Raw genomic sequence first — 16,332 nt, 5'->3', positions numbered from 1 at the left:
TCAACCAATAATATCTCGACAACCTCATGACTCCGCCTTTTGACTCATAAACATCTAATCAGGTGAGTGATGGAGGCGGGTCCAAGTGAAGCTTTAACCAGTACTGGGAAGATTCGGAACTTGAATGGCAGGCAAGGCGGGGTTGAAAGAAGCCTTAGGAAGGCCGCTGCTGACCTTCGCCCCTCCCCCCGGATTTGGCGGGGGCTGACCCTGGCGCCCCGCCCTCTATGACAAATTGACGGCGTAAAAAGAAACATCTCACCTAAGGACCCAGAGCCTGGGAATTTAAGTGGCACTCTTGTCGATGCGACCTCTTTTTTGTGGGGCCTCAGAGGACAGGAGTTTTTGGGGTGGCCGGTGCCGGCGGTCTGAGATGTTTTTCGGTGGGATTGAGACGGAGGCAACTCCAGTTAAGTGGTAGCTTGGGGAGACTTTATCACCCTCCATTATAATTTTTCATACAGACAACTGATATATTCTGAGTCGTATGTAAATGTGATTAAAGTATCTTTAGAAAACTGTGATGTACAATAAAACAGAAAAACGACGAGCTTACCGGGAAATTCAGTGTTCAGGCGAATTCCCATTGGAGCCCACTACCAGCCGCACTGCTGCTCCTGAGGCCCTCCTAAGTCTCTGAAATTCTGGAATTGCCACCTTGAATGTATATGTATGTGGGGTGTGTGTGTGTGTGTGTGTGTGTGTGTGTGTGTGTGTGTTTTCAGGGGATGATTCAGGTTTGTGGGGAAAGTGAAGTAGGTTTCTGTTTCCCCAGCAATAAAATGGGGGCAACAGTTCCCATTTTGTCCACTTTCAGCACTATCCCAGTTGCATAAAAGTGGCTAAACTGGGTGAGGTGGGTAGCCCTGCACAGAGAGATTAGTAAAAGGGGAGCTCTGAAACCAGCTATCACATATACACATTCATATTCTCTCTCTCACATCATTCTTTCAGTAAATAAATATGTAATTAAAGGAGGAAAGTGATAAACTATAAAACTAGGAACTTTTGTTTTTAATGATTACAAACTAAATTACAAATAACGTTAATAGCAAGAACACTTGAAGAGGTGGGAGAAGAGAGACAAAATCATAAAAAGGAAAAATACTCTTTTTTAAACATTTGCATTACAAAATCCCAAGGTGCACATGGCAACTCATCCACCCATTCCTACCTAAAAAACTACTATAACCTGAATGAAATATAAATATAATTGTTCATCCTTCTTTTAAAGAAAAAAATTTTCCCAATGCCCTCATTCAGTCCCAGCCCTAAAAACGTGTCAGCATTCTCAAAATGATGTCTAAACCCTAATTTCCACTCCTGTGGGGGTTGGCCTTCAGAGGAAGATGGGACCTAGGACATTAAGAACTAAGAATCTTAAAAGGAAGAGAAACATTCAGACAACTTTTCCTTGCCTCATAAGGCCATGGTAAAGCACAGTCCCTGTCCTAGAGCTTCCTAAACACCTCTTGCCCATAGGAGGGACAGATAGGGGGACTAGGGGCAATCATTTCTACTGTAGTCCCATCAGGGCTACAGAGACTGGAAGTCTTGAGTCTCCTAGACTGTTAGGTGAGATGAAACACTAAAACTAGGGTATAAACTGGTTGGTCTATTTTATAACCTAATTCTTTAAAACAGGGCTCTCCCTATGTTTTTGTTTTGCTTGGTTTTCAAAAGTTCCAACTTAGGTCCTCTGCTATCAGTTGGTCTTACACAGTGGCCACAGAAGGCTTGGTGTGTCTGTCATCTTAAACACAGGAAATAATTTCAGGGCTTTCAGAGATTGGGATGGCAAACCCTATGTGGGGGGCGGGGGGAAAGAGTCAGTCTTTTTTTTTTTTTTTTTAATACCAGCCCTCCTCAGCAATGACTAAGAGGAGGGGGAGAGGGTGATGGAGGGACTTAAGTGCATCTAATACTGAAGCTTCCTTTCATTTTCACCTGTTTCTCCCCTCTACCCCTTATATCCCAAGTTGGCTGGCTAAGAGGGGGAGGTGGGTGTGAAGGCAGCCAGACCAGAACGGAGGGCAAATAGCCCAGGGCCAAGCCAAATGAGGGCCCTTTGGAGGAGAGGGTGAGACTTGGGGTAGGGGCTGGGGGAAAGACATCAGAGTCGAAGGTGGGGTACTGGCTTGGTCACATCCTGGAAGAAAGGGTGAGCCAGAGCTGCCTTTGCCGAAATCCGCTTGTTGGGGTCGTAGTGCAGCATTTGCTGGAGGGAGAGATGTATGCTGACTTCAGTGATGTGACAGTGGACTACATGGGCAGCAGGTGTTCCAAGAAATCAGGAAACCAGAATTCCTTTAACCCCAATTCCCTCCTCCCTATATTTGAATAGGTGTGCCAATAGGGAGAGAGAAAAGCAGGGGCTAGGGAAATGCCAAGACCCAGAGTCCAGGGTCTCATCTTCCTTCATCCTGGAAAAAAACCTGCCCTAGGGGAGTAAATGAGAGGAAACGGGTGCCCATCCCCAACTCTCACCGATAGCAAGCTCCGTCCATCTTCATCCAAGGGAGGAACAACTTTGCTAAAATCCTGCCGGGCCCACTTGGGGAAACTTGGCTTATAATCAGGCATAGAAGTAACTCCTGGCCAAACCACTTCATCTGGGGTCCCCAGAGTCCGAAAGATCCGGAAAAGTTGGTCAATTTCAGAATCTCCAGGGAATAAGGCCCGGCGGGTCACCTGAAAATGGGGAAAGAGAAAAGGCCAAGACCCGCACTGACGTCAGTCAAAGCTGCTCCCTGTGCAAAGGAGGTTCCCACAGGCAGTGGAAGGTCAGCTGGGCCCCATGACTCCCTCCCCAGGGCCTTTCATGGGGTCAGTCACACAGAGCTTGAGACAATGAAGTCCCTTCATCTCTCTCCTTGCCCCCTCCTTCCTTCCCCCAACCATGCCTTTGCAGATCCCCAAGGCTGGGTGGGGCTGGGAGGGGGTGAATGTCTGGGGTGCCACTGACATGTAGCAAAGGGATCCCAAGCCACTCACGGGGTGTGGGGTAGACACTGCGGTCATCCCCCCTCCTTGTGATGCAGCCACTTCTAGATAGGAGCACAGCGGGCAGAGACTGTGTCTTCCATTTCTTCTGTGTTCCCCACAGCACCTAGCATGGTGCTGGGTACACACTAGGTGCTTAACAAATATTTTTTGATGAATTGAGAGAGGAATATGGGCAATTGTAAGGTAATGTACTGGGGGATAAATGCACATTTTACATACAGGCTAATGGTCTCTAAGCCCCCAGTTACAACCCAAATAAAGGACCATAAAACAAATTGCTGATTTGATTTGAAAATGCAGCCCACTCCACTGTTATATTAAAGGGGACAAAAGCTCCTATAAAAGTCTGGGGCTCGGGGATTCTTCATTCTGAAGAGCCAGAAGTCGAGGGGCACATGATTTAAGTTTGTAGTTTAAATAAACAGTATAGATAAGGTGAATACAGTTGGTTTCGCTGTACTCCTGGAACCCTACAATAAGGTCTACAGGCCAAATGAAGGAGGCACGGAATGGTAGGTACTTATTCTCCCAAATAAATGCAAATTAAAGCTAAAACAGCTACAGATTTAGCTCAGTATGTCAATAAGAGATGTGTATTAAGTGCTAAGGCCGTCTGAGGCTGTACCAACATTGTGGTTGACATCAAGGACAACAGTCCTGTCCTTTCCCCCCTACCCGCCTTGGTGCTACTCTGGAGAAAGAAGTCCTATGATAACAGAAGTGCCACTGGTCTAGGCAGAGAAATAATTCTGGTGTTCTTGAATATGGGGAAGAGTGAACTGGGTGGAACTTGGGCTTGCCTCCGTACCATCTCAGCAAAGATGCAGCCCAGGCTCCAGATATCTACAGCTGTGGAGTAGTACTTGCAGCCCAGAAGGATTTCAGGTGCTCGGTACCACAGGGTCACGACCTGGGGACAAGAGCAGGAAGAGGAGGGGTGGTGCACAGGGCATGGTGATTCCCACATCTCAGCTCCTCAGTGTTACTCTGCTCTCTTTCCCTTCTTCCTTCCCAATTTCTGACTTTCCCTTATTAAATGATTACATACAACTTCTTAGACCAGAGTTAGCCTCGCCCATGACTCTGAGGACCATATTTTCTGAACCCATAATTTGCAACCCTCCTGGAAAACTTGAGACAAGCGGTCCTAATTTTTAACAGTGTGCCATCCAGCTTTCCTGGCTTGGTACCTATCAAAGCCCAGTTAGCCCCACAGTATGAACTCAGTGCATACTCTAAAACTTCTTGGGGTGCCAGAGATACTTTCCATCTAGTGGAGAGAGAAACTGCTGGCCAGGTAGGTTTAGTAATTTTGTGAATGTCCTTGTTAACACCTTCCAGAAGTTCAGAGAAGAAATGCAGAGAGGGTCTCACCTCATGGGTGTAAGTACGAACAGGGACTCCAAAGGCTCTGGCTAGTCCAAAGTCTGCTAGCTTGATGGCCCCCTCTGCATTGATAAGCAGATTCTGAGGTTTGAGGTCTCGGTGCAGAACCCGATGAGAATGGCAGAAGGCTAGGCCTTGGAGCAGCTGGAACAGATAGCTCTGACAAAGAAGAGAGAGAGGACTTTGTTCCTCTACCACAGTGAGCTATTAGGGTCTACTCTCTGCCTGCAAAGCTTGACTACAGCCTTTTACTGTATTGGATTATAATGACATGTTTATAAACTGTATCTCCCCATGGAGTGAGAGGCCCTTCCAGTGAAGACAAGGACCAGGTCTTATTTAGTTTTGCATCTCTTTTCCATATCCTGTGCCTAGCACATTGAATGTGCTCAATGTGCATTGAATAAACGCTTGTTGATAGAGTGAAAGTAGCTCAGGGAGTAAAGAACACAGAGCTAGAACAGACAGCAGTGATTCACTATTTCTCCTACCAAACAAGTGGAAGGGCTTCTTGGAGGAATCTACCAAGTGCCCTCAAGTCCCATTTATCTGAGTTTCATCTGACTTTCCACCTGTGCTACAAAGTTGACTCACTAGAGTTTCAACTTCTTTGATTCTCCTGACCAGCCCAGGGGTTAATAAGCATAATGAGCAGTGAAAGAGCCACAAAAGAAAGGTGTGTGTGTGTGTGTGTAGGGGGATGAGGGCTGGGAAGGAAGCCAAGATTAAAAATCATCACTCTGTCTGAATTGCCCCCTTTCAGTACCCACAAAACTTGCCCATGTTGGGGAGGAGTTTATGAGAAGGATTACCTTGATGAGGGGAAGAGGAATGCCAGTCAAAGCAGAGGCATCCATAAATTTCTTCAGATCCTGATGCAGAAACTCAAAAACCAGGTAGAGTTTGTTTTCCGTGTGGATGACATCCAGCAGCCTAGGTAAGGGAGGTCCAGAAATGGAGGTGAGTTAGAGTAATACCCAGGCTACAAAGACAGAACACATCCTCCTTCACTGTCAGAGCGCTTTCTAGGTGTATACTTACTTGACAATATTAGGGTGGTTAAGCTCCTTAAGCAGAGAGATCTCTCGTATGGCAGTACTGGGTACACCCTCTGTCTCACTTGGAGAGGTTGAGAAAGCAGAGATAGGAATGTGGTTACAAATACTCCTTTCCCCCCAGCCCAGTCATTCTTTTCCTCCCAATGACAGACCACCCCAGCATCCCCTAGGAAAGTGAGAAAAGAGAAAGGGTGCTGTAGGAGTTAATTCATGGGTGGACAGGGAGTGGTTTTTGGATACGTTAAGGTCATTATTTCTTCTTTTCCTAGGGTAGGTAGGTAAAGCCTTCTGGTGGAGGTGAAGAAGAGAGAAGGTAACAGGGAAGAAATAGGAGTAGCAGCACCCAGCCTCCCTAGAGGGGCCAGTGAGGTTCAACTGCCATTCTTTTGAAAGAGGTAGAGAATTCTAAGATGAGGGTGGGGCTGGGGCAGTGAGGAGGGCTCTTCATTCAGAAAGGTGTTCTTCACCGGTTCCCACAAAACCCAACTCTACGGAGAGTCCTGGACCCCATCTCTGAGGCCTCCTTCCTCTTTCTGAGTCTTTCTGACTGCACATTTGGGGGCATCACTCGGCTTTGGGGAGGAAGTTTCCCGTAGATTCTACAGTGCCCTGTACTCTCCACAGGGAAACCCTTCACTGTCCTCCAACCCACCTCTCCACTTCAAAAGAAGTCCCTCCCTGCTACCTTCCGGTCCTTGGACGGCTACCCGCCTCTTGGGGTGGGGGCGGGGGGCACTCAAGGAGCTCCCGAGTTAGAGGAGTCCCGGGTACAGAGGCCACTCACGTGTCCAGGCGGATTTTTTTAAGCGCCACCACTTCTCCCGTCACCTTGTTTTTGGCTTTGTACACAACTCCGTACGTGCCCTCTCCGATCTTTTCCACTTTTTGGAAGTTCTCCATGAAGCGCTAGCGAGTCGGGTCAGCCCGGCCCTGGAGCTGGGGCCTGGGAACCCTGCAAAAGGCTGGCCCCGGCTCTCGGGGAGTGGAGGAGGGGGAAACCGGCCCAGCTCTGCAGCCCCAGGTCGGGATGGAACGGAGTGTATCTCTCGCTCTTGTCAATTTGTCCAACTTGAAACAATGTTGCCGCCTCCCCTCCAGTTCCCTACCGCCACCAGAGGCCCCGCCCCTCCTTCCCGCGTTTCCCTAGCTCCGCCCCTAACCCTTCCTATTGGTTAACGTCAGAGCGGGGGGTGAGCCCAGCGCCCTAGCCGCCGCAAATGACTCCACTTTACGCAAGTTTAGTTCTGAGGCTACTTAATACAAGTTTCTGTCTCGGTGGGGAAGCTAAATGTCTTTTTCCAAGTACCTGGTTTGAAGTCGAGTTTCTCACCTGTTTCTGAATCTGTAGGGATTTCCTGATCTTTAATTTGCCGTTTCACCAACCCTAGGAAAATGTGTCTCGTCCTAAGATTAAATTCCACCTGGCCCAGAAAATCTGTTTTAATAGCAGGAAGCTAGGAATCTCGTTGTATGGGTTTTCTGGGCCTCAAAGATGTTCGTCCCGCGTCTTTATCCACCTTATTCTGTCTCTGTGGTTTGGGATGCAGGGCCTCTGTTTCTGAGAGGTTTCCTGGCTTGACTCAAAACTAGATTGATTCACCAGCCTATGATGAATTTTATGTGTCGGGTACATATTACGTAGTTGACCTTCCACCAATTATTTCCGATTTCCCAGTCAATAAGGGTGTGACCTAGTGAAACCAAAAACTGACATTGAGTAGCGGATGTCCAGTGACCAGGATCCCTTGTCAGTTCTGCCTTTCTTTGGTCCTCCTGCCCCTCCCAAGCTTCTCCTGGAGGGAGAGGGGGAAGGGCTATGCAAATGAGCACCCCTCTCCTATATAGGGGCTTGTCCCAGCCCCCCAGCGTCTTTCGTTGCTGGAAGAAAGAACAAGATGAGTCTGGTGCTGAGGAAATGCCTTCTCTTTATGGCTGTGATGAGTTCTCTTCTGGCTGTGGGGGCCACAGAAGGTGAGTGTGTGGTGTGTGGACATGAACAAGTGTGAATTTGTGGTTGCACACCTGCTCTGGTTTTTCCCCTCCTCATGGGAGATACCAGCAATATTTCAGGCTTCTCATACCCATTTGATTTAGCGATGGCATGGGCATCTGAGCTCCCTCACTATGCGGAGATTTGGGACTGAGCTTGAAAATAATCCCATCTGCTTGGAAGGGCAAAAGGTTAGTGGGTCATTGTGGTCCTAATTCTGAGGCTCCCTGGACAATGAGCTGGAGCAGGGGCTTCAAAAGGGTATACATGAAAGACTTAGGGAATGACTCCGGCACTTGGGATAGGGTATTATAAGTGAGGACTAAAAGAATATGGCATTGGATAGAAAAGGTAAGGAGGTACCACCTCCCCTCTTTGGGATGGGGATGGGTGAACATAGCTCATGCTTTTGTTCTAGGGCTGGAAGAGACAGGCAGAGGGGTCTCAGCTGAGCATCACATGAAAAGGCTCTGGGGGATTGGGGCCTCGTGACAGGAGCAAGGGGTGGGGGTGGGGGTGGTGAGAGGGTCTGGAATGTCCCGTGCTGCTCTGAGGAGGGAGGGTTGGGAGTGAAGAAAGAATGGGATATCTTATGATTCTCTTACTCTAGTGGTGGGATGCTCAATGAGATGATTCTAGACGCCCCCCCCGCCCCCCCCGCAGACTCAGCTAGGTTTCCAATACACATTAGAAATGGAGTGAAGATAGTTTCTCCTGTGCTAAAATATAGATATCATATCCCACTATCCCCTGTGTCTCTCTAGATCCCTGGTCTCTAGACTTCTGGGAAGTTCTCCTTGATCTGACTTCCCTCTTTTATGCTGCAGTTTCAAGTCTTTTTCTTTACTATTTCCTTAATGTATTCTGGAAATATTCTGTTCATACCTGTCTACCTGAGCCTCTTAAAAGATTGTGCTTACTTTTTGGATTCTGGTTTTTTCAATCATAAGATATTTTTAGATATTCATGAAATTTTATGTGAATTGGGTTCTATAATTTTGTCCATTGAAAAGACATTGTGCTTATTCAAGAAAATGTTCATATTTTTTACAGATATGTACTGAAATTGTAGAATTAAAAGAACAAGATGTCTGCAGTTTGCTTCTAAATACTTTAGCCAACAAATAAACAAACAAAAACAGCAAAGGACAGATAAAGCAAATGTGGCAAGATGTTGATAGTTGTTGTACCTGGGTGAGGCATATATAGATCCTTTTTTTAAAAAAAGATTTTATTTATTTATTTGACAGAGATCACAAGGAGGCAGAGAGGCAGGCAGAGAGAGAGAGAGGAGGATAGAGAGCCCGATGCAGGGCTCGATCCCAGGACCCTGAGATCATGACCTAAGCCAAAGGCAGAGGCTTAACCCACTGAGCCACCCAGGCGCCCCTAGATCCTTTTTTCATATTATATGAGGGAGCTCAGATGCCCATGCCATTGCTAAATCAAATGGGTAGGAGAAGCCTGAAATATGATCATATCAGATCATATCCTTTTTTCTCAACCCTCTCTCTTGGTCAGTTATAATTTTGTCTGCTTGGTCCCCACTCCCAAATTTTGCCTGCCTCTGATCCATCCTCTACACTGCTTGCCATGGCGGTCCTTCTAAAACACAGATCTGGTCATATTCAAAAAGCTTCTGAAGGGTAAATTTTATGTTATAGGAATTATATCTCAATGAAACAAACACAATCTCCTGCTGTGGCCTACCCTACAGAATGAAGGCCAAATTCCTTTGCTTGGCACTCAGGGCCTTTACTTGTCTTCTTGGCCTCATCTCTTACAGTGTGTATCAACCACACGGGAAGTTTCTATCATGCCTCCATGCATCCTCTTGTGTTGGTCCTTCTGCCCAGAGTGCTCTATCCCACAGGCAAACTCCTCACTCCAGTGGTCTTTCCCAATCTGCCAGAGTGGAACCAATCCCTTTAGTCTGTTGTTTTGTTGCACTTTGTGCATGTCTGTTATGGCTCATATTAAGCAGTGCCTTGAATTATTAGAATTGTATGGACATGTCTTGAATCCCTCCAGGGCCGTATCTTATTCATTTCTTAAGTCCTTTGTACCTAGCACATGGTGGCTATTCAGTAATTTAAAATCCCCTGACAAGGGCACCAGGGTGGCTCAGTGGGTTAAAGCCTCTGCCTTCAGCTCGGGTCATGATTCCAGGGTCCTGGGTTCGAGCCCCACATCAGGCTCTCTGCTCAGCAGGAGCCAGCCTGCCTCCTCCTCTCTCTCTCTCTGCCTGCCTCTCTGCCTACTTGTGATCTGTATTTGTCAAATAAATAAATAAAATATTTTAAAAAGTAAATAAAATAAAATAAAATAAAATCTCCTGACAAGGGACTGAGGGGTGAACCTAGGGCCTTCATGGTACCTTCTTTACAGGACCCAGAGACCAGGACTGGCTTGGTGTCCCAAGGCAGCTTACAACTAAAGCCTGGAACAGGCAGCTGTATCCAGAGTGGGCAGAAATACAGAGGCCTGACTGCTGGAGAGGTGGGAAATTGGCAATTTCCAGGGAGGGCATGGGATGTCGAGAGGAGCAAGATATGGGTTGAATGGAGCTTGGGGAAGATGGGAAGGGGAAAGCTATAAGGGGAGGAAAAACCAAGGAGTCCCGGCTAATGCAGCTAGTCCTTCCCAGGTGGCCAGGTGTCCTTGAAGGTCAGTAATGACGGGCCTACACTGGTTGGGGCAAATGCCTCCTTCTCTATTGCCCTGCACTTCCCCGAAAGCCAAAAGGTGCTGCCAGATGGGCAAGTCGTCTGGGCCAACAACACCATCATCAATGGTGAGTACCTCTCTACTCCAGGCCCTTATTCCAAGGGCTCAGATTGGTTGGCTCCCCCCATGAGCTCAAGGAATGTCCCCCTTCCACTCTACTTTTTTAGCAAATTATATACATATTCTGTAATATTCGTTGTAGAAAAAAATTTTAAAAACACAGATTAAGCAAAAAAAATCTATATAGTATGCAAAATTGGGGACAAAAGGCCCAGTGGACCTAGAGTTTAGACAGACATAGATTTAAATTTATAAATAGCATGTTACCCTGGGCAAGTTACTTAGCTGTTCTGTGCTTCCATTGCCTTCTCTACGATGGGGATACAAGGATACCCACCTTGAACGTTTGTTGTAAGGATTAAAATGTGATAATATATAAAGAATTGAGCATAATACCTGCCCTAGGCTAAGGTGAGGCCCAGTAAGTGTTAGCTGATGCTCTTATTGTTTTTATCCCACTAGCTAGGGCAAACCACTGTAAACATGTTGATATATGATATTCCAGTCTCTTTCCTCTGTCTGTCATTGAGTACACATGGATCTTTAATTCCAGTTTCCATTCTTTCTGCTACCACCCCAAATGGGTGATAGCAAAGGGAACATAGTATGTAGCTAAGGAGTATTCCCACAGCCCCCCTCTGGGAGCCCTGGTAGGGGTTTTGATGTATAGAAAGGAATGTCAGGTTTCAAGGATGACTCCCTGTCTACCCTTCAGGGAGCCAGGTGTGGAGAGGACAGCCAGTGTATCCCCAGGTACCTAACGATGCCTGCATCTTCCCTGATGGGAAGGCCTGCCCACCTGGCCGTTGGTCTCAGACAAGAAGCTTTGTTTATGTCTGGAAGACCTGGGGTGAGTCATCCATACTTGGATTCACCTCTTCCTACCTGATCCTGTTTCATTTTGCTCTGTGAGTTTCCGTAATCTTCATTGCCCCCATGGCTCTTTCCTCTTCTATAGCACCTAGCCCCCTCCAACTCTCTACATTATAATTGTTTCTGCGGTCCCTTCCCCAATTATTGTCCTATCCCATGGAGCCCCTTACCAGGATTCCTTTCCTGACCCTCATAGGACAACCTTCCAAATACTATCAGAAATAACCATACTTAATAGATTACTTGACCTTCCTTCTCTGATGTCCTGTCTCTAATCCTTCCCCTCCGTTGCCTTTGATCAGTACCTCCCCAACCCCTGCTTTTCTTTTCAAAAACCTCAGGCCAATACTGGCAAGTTCTGGGGGGCCCAGTGTCAGGACTGAGCATTGTGACAGGCAAGGCAATGCTGGGCACACATACCATGGAAGTGACTGTCTACCACCGCAGAGAGTCCCAGAGCTACGTGCCCCTTGCTCACTCCTGCTCAGCCTTCACCATTACGGGTAAGGATTCAGGAAGGGGCAGAGCCCGTTGCAAGGAGGTAAAAGATGGGGAGGCCTGGCCTGACTGGAAAGGAGAGAAGGGAAAGGGGAAAATGGAATGGGGAAAAGGGAAATGGTGTGTAACCTTAAAAGGGCAGAGCCAGGAAGACGTGGGCGGAAGAATGTGGGGCTTGGAGCCAGTGAAGGTCCAGTCAGCTTGAGTTGGAGAGTGTGGCTGTGAAAGAAGCTGGGGCCCACGTCTAGTTCTCACCTTTTCTGGCTCCAATCCCAGACCAGGTGCCTTTCTCCGTGAGTGTGTCCCAGCTGCAGGCCTTGGATGGAGGGAACAAGCACTTCCTGAGAAATCATCCTTTGACCTTTGCCCTCCAGCTCCATGACCCCAGTGGTTATTTGTCTGGGGCTGACCTCTCCTACACCTGGGACTTTGGAGACCATACTGGGACCCTCATCTCTCGGGCCCTCGTGGTCACTCACACTTACCTAGAGTCCGGCCCAATCACTGCCCAGGTGGTGCTGCAGGCTGCCATTCCTCTCACATCCTGTGGCTCCTCCCCAGTTCCAGTCACCACAGATGGGCACGTGCCAACTGCAGAGGCCCCTGGCACCACAGCTGAGCACGTGCCTACTGCAGAAGTCAGAAGTACTACACGTAGTCAGGTGCCAACTGCGGAGCCTTCCAGAACCACAGCTGTGCAGATGCCGACCACGGAGGTCACTACACTCGTACAGGTGTTAAGCACAGAGGGCACAGGTACTACAGCTGAGCAGGTTCCAAGCTCAGAGGTCACAGGTACCACACTTGCAGAGACTGCAGGTACAACCCGTGAAGGGTCAACCGCAGAGCCCTCTGGAACCACAGCTGCACAGGTAACAACGAAAGAGTCGGTGGAGTCCACAGCTGGAGAGGTGCCCACACCTGAGCCTGAGGGTCCAGATGCCAACCCTTTTGTGTCTATGGAAGGTATTACAGGTAAGAGGGCCAGTGTGAACGAGGTTCATTGGGGTGGGGCATTTGTCACTACTCTGAAGAGCTCAAAGACTTACCTAGGCCACAGATGATACCCAATCCTTTGCTCATCAATGGAATCCCATCAGAGCTCCCACTAGTTTTAGGCCCTCAAGTCCCTCTTAGTAACATGGAATAGATATGGAAACCAGGAAACCAGGGTCTCCCCTGGGCCATGGAGCGAGTGTTTGCTGCTTCTCTGTCCCTGAGGAGAGCTATTCCCTGAGGAGAAGGCCAGGGAACACACTGCGGTCATTTACATAATAATCGGATCTCACTTTTCTGTGCAAGTATAAATGCATAATATTCTGTCTCAGATTCTGGCACCATTTCCCACCCCTGGATTCTATCTTAAAGCAGGTCAACCTGAAATTGTGGTAGGAACGCTGAAAAGGTAGGCGTGACAGGGTGGCACTTGTGTCGTGTCTAGACAAGGACCCAGCACAATGTGGGGGGAGAGAAACATTTGGGATTTTTTTTTTAAAGATTTTATTAATTTATTTGATAGAGAGAAATCACAAGTAGATGGAGAGGCAGGCAGAGAGAGAGAGAGAGAGAGAGGGAAGCAGGCTCCCTGCTGAGCAGAGAGCCCGATTCGGGACTCGATCCCAGGACCCTGTGATCATGACCTGAGCCGAAGGCAGCGGCTTAACCCACTGAGCCACCCAGGCGCCCACATTTGGGATTTCTTAAAACTCCAACTCTACTCCTAACTGTGTGACTCTAGGGTGCCTATTCCTCCTTCTGGGCTCTAGTTTCCTTATCTGTAAAATGAGGTTTTCCAGGTTTTTTCTGATTCCAAGTCATGATCCACCAGCTCTGGGTCTACCTAGAAAAATGCCTGTGTGGCCTCTACTTCCAGGTGAGTCATTTGTCTCTTCTTCAATCCTCTCCTGCCAGGTTCCCAGAGTCCCCTGCTGGATGATGCAGCTACCTTAATCCTGGCAAAGCGACAGACCCCCCTGGATTGTGTTCTATATCGATACGGCTCCTTTTCTCTCACCCTGGACATTGTCCGTGAGTCTTGACTGCTTTGGGGGCTGGTGGAGGGAGGTGTGTACTGCCTAAGGCCGGCCAGTGGAAGCATACCTTGGAGGGAGTTACTAAGCGGGACAAGAACACTCAAATCCCAGCGTTTTTCTTTTGAAGGCAGGGATGGGATTGGGGAAGCAGGCCTAGGGTTTTCCTCTCCGTGGGCCTTTGGAGAGGCCTGGTAGAGGCATCCCAGACCTAAACTCTTGTAACTTTGCAGGAGGTATTGAGAGAGCTGAGATCCTACAGGCTGTGCCATCCAGCGAAGGGGATGCATTTGAGCTGACAGTTTCTTGCCAAGGAGGGTGAGTGTCCCACTAGTTGTCCTGAGAACTCTTAGGTTGACTGTTGCATTGCTCTCTGGTGTCTAGTGCTCCCTCCCAGTTGCCCTGACTTAAGCTGGACACCTCTTGCAGACTGCCCAAGGAAGCTTGCATGGACATCTCCTCACCAGGCTGCCAGCCCCCTGCCCAGCGGCTCTGTCAGCCTGTGCCACCCAGCCCTGCCTGCCAGCTGGTTTTACACCAAGTCCTAAAGGGTGGCTCAGGGACCTACTGCCTCAATGTGTCTTTGGCCGATGCCAACAGTCTGGCAATGGTCAGCACCCAGCTTGTAATGCCTGGTAGGTACCTGGACAAGAGTTAGGATGAAGAGGGGGAATGGGCAGAGGCTATGTGGCAGGGAGCAGACACTAACCGAAGCCTGGGATTCTGCTCACAGGTCAAGAAGCAGGCCTTGGACAGGCTCCCCTGTTTGTGGGCATCTTGCTGGTGTTGATGGCTACGGTGCTTGTATCTCTGATATATAGGTGAGAGTCCCACTGTCTAGTTCACACCCCCTTATCCCTTATTACCACTACTCATTTTTCCTCAAGAGGAGAAGAAACCACCACTTCTTTTGAAGAAGCATGGTATCCAAGGAAAGAGTCCAAACTTGGAAGTTAAATGGACCTGGGCTGTAGTCTGGCTGGAGGGACCTTGGGAAAGCAGCTTAACATCTCTGAGCCTCTACTAAGTAGGAAAACTAGTATCTGCCATAGGAGGCCGTTGTAAGGATTAGAGATAATATGGGTAAAGCACCATATTATACTCCAGCTCTGAAGTAGGAGTATAATAAGTGATGATACTGATGACTATTTTTTTTTAAAGATTTTATTTATTTTATTTGACAGACAGAGATTACAAGTAGGCAGAGAGGCAGGCAGAGAAAGAGAGGAGGAAGCTCCTGATGAGCAAAGAGCCCGATGCGGGGCTCGATCCCAGGACCCTGGGATCATGACCTGAGCCGAAGGCAGAGGCTTTAACCCACTGAGCCACCCAGGCGCCCCACTGATGACTATTGTTATTAATAATATCAAGAGTGGGGCACCTGGGTGGCTTAGTGGGTTAAGCCTCTGCCTTCGGCTCAGGTCATGATTCCAGGGTTCTGGGATCAAGCCCTGCATTGGGCTCTCTGCTCAGCAGGGAGCCTGCTTCTCCCTCTCCCTGCCTGCCTCTCTGCCTACTTGTGATCTCTCTCTGTCAAATAAATAAATAAAATCTTAAAAAAAAAATAATATCAAGAGTGGAGTAAACTGAGGTGCCTGGGTGGCTCAGTGGGTTAGGCCTCTGCCTTCAGCTCAGGTCATGATCTCAGGGATAGAGCCATGATCTCAGGATAGAGCCCTGCATCAGGCTCTCTGCTCAGCAGGGAGCCTGCTTCCCCCTCTCTCTGCCTGCCTCTCCGCCTACTTGTGATCTCTCTGTCAAATAAATAAAAATCTTAAAAAAAAAAAAAAAAGAGGGGCGCATGGGTGGCTCAGTGGGTTGGTTAAAGCCTCTGCCTTTGGCTCAGGTCATGATCCCAGGGTCCTGGGATCGAGCCCTGCATCAGGCTCTCTGCTCTGCAGGGAGCCTGCTTCCTCCCCTCTCTCTCTGCCTGCCTCTCTGCCTACTTGTGATCTCTGTCTGTCAAATAAATAAATAGAATCTTTTAAAAAAAAAAAAAGAGTGGAGGAAATTGGGTGACCGGAGTCCTCTGCCCATATGTGTGAAGGGCAGATCCTCAGGCCTAGAATGCCAAGGTCCTCAAAGCCAGGAAGCTTGTAGGGTAACAGGGGAATGGACAGAGGTTACCATAAAAACAAGACAAGATGAAACTTGTTGGTGAGAATGGGAGGGAGCTAGGATCAAGGTCAAGTAAACCGGGGGCCTCTGTTTTGGAGAAGCACAGATAGGCTTCCCTTGTCCATTGCTAATCAGTTTCTGCCTTCTTCTCCCAATTTCAGGCGAAGACTTCTGAAGCAGGGCTCAGCTCTCCCCGTTCCCCAGCTGCCACATGGTAGCAGCCATTGGCTGCGGCTGCCCCGGGTCTTCCGCTCTTGCCCCATTGGTGAGAACAGGCCCCTCCTCAGTGGGCAGCAGCAGGTCTGAGTAGTCTCACGTGATGCTGTGATTTGCTGAGGGTGGACAGCCATACCTATCTTTTCTCCAGTCTTCCCTTGGAGACTACCATTACCTGGAATAAATACTCAGAACCTGACCTGGCTTCTGGGAGTATCTATGTCATTTGAGGAGGGGAGGTATATGGGAAGGAGGTGTACCATTTACTTAACAGATATCCCAGTGTGGGGAAAAAAGTCATTTTATTCAGATGAGGCACTTTCAGTGTGTGTGTGTGTGTGTGTGTGTGTGTGTACACGCACGCGCATGG

General features: G+C 48.4%; 2 protein-coding genes across 3 annotated transcripts; one reads left to right on the top strand and one right to left on the bottom strand.

Moving 5' to 3' along the window:
• Positions 1-1,835: 1,835 nt before the first annotated feature.
• On the bottom strand, positions 1,836-6,595 carry CDK2 (cyclin dependent kinase 2). Of its 2 annotated transcripts, XM_032348561.1 has the most exons (8): positions 6,235-6,595; positions 5,434-5,511; positions 5,205-5,325; positions 4,381-4,551; positions 3,815-3,916; positions 2,995-3,138; positions 2,488-2,691; positions 1,836-2,218 (listed from the first exon to the last, which is right to left on the bottom strand). In XM_032348561.1, exons 1-8 carry the CDS (start codon positions 6,348-6,350, stop codon positions 2,114-2,116), a joined length of 1,041 nt encoding a protein of 346 aa, XP_032204452.1. In that variant the 5' UTR covers positions 6,351-6,595; the 3' UTR covers positions 1,836-2,113. The 2 variants fall into 2 exon arrangements, with proteins under 2 accessions (XP_032204452.1, XP_032204453.1); XM_032348562.1 differs by lacking the exon at positions 2,995-3,138 and having other exon boundaries at positions 6,235-6,593.
• Positions 6,596-7,103: 508 nt separating this feature from the next.
• PMEL (premelanosome protein) lies at positions 7,104-16,161 on the top strand. Its single transcript, XM_032348560.1, has 11 exons — positions 7,104-7,421; positions 9,829-9,939; positions 10,088-10,234; positions 10,943-11,077; positions 11,442-11,603; positions 11,875-12,573; positions 13,510-13,626; positions 13,862-13,946; positions 14,058-14,263; positions 14,362-14,449; positions 15,908-16,161. The coding sequence occupies exons 1-11, from the start codon at positions 7,346-7,348 to the stop codon at positions 16,050-16,052; spliced, it is 1,971 nt and encodes a 656-aa protein (XP_032204451.1). The 5' UTR covers positions 7,104-7,345; the 3' UTR covers positions 16,053-16,161.
• The last annotated feature ends 171 nt before the right edge of the window (positions 16,162-16,332 follow it).

Source organism: Mustela erminea, chromosome 6 (assembly GCF_009829155.1).
Source record: "Mustela erminea isolate mMusErm1 chromosome 6, mMusErm1.Pri, whole genome shotgun sequence".
In the NCBI taxonomy this organism is placed as follows: Eukaryota; Metazoa; Chordata; class Mammalia; order Carnivora; family Mustelidae; genus Mustela; species Mustela erminea.
The sequence above is the reverse complement of the archived record's forward strand: the minus strand, read 5'-3'. Positions and strand labels throughout refer to the sequence as shown.

Bases quoted from the DNA above. Each gene is read 5' to 3' on its own strand.
- CDK2 (XM_032348561.1), bottom strand. From the start codon at position 6,350: ATGGAGAACTTCCAAAAAGTGGAAAAGATCGGAGAGGGCACGTACGGA. The intron at 2,692-2,994 runs GTGAGTGGCTTG...CCCCATTTTCAG, and splicing joins CAGTGTCTACCCCACACCCC to GTGACCCGCCGGGCCTTATT. The intron at 2,219-2,487 runs GTGAGAGTTGGG...CTCTCCCTCCAG, and splicing joins ATGGACGGAGCTTGCTATCG to CAAATGCTGCACTACGACCC.
- PMEL (XM_032348560.1), top strand. From the start codon at position 7,346: ATGAGTCTGGTGCTGAGGAAATGCCTTCTCTTTATGGCTGTGATGAGT. The intron at 11,604-11,874 runs GTAAGGATTCAG...CTCCAATCCCAG, and splicing joins CTCAGCCTTCACCATTACGG to ACCAGGTGCCTTTCTCCGTG. The intron at 13,627-13,861 runs GTGAGTCTTGAC...GTAACTTTGCAG, and splicing joins TCTCACCCTGGACATTGTCC to GAGGTATTGAGAGAGCTGAG.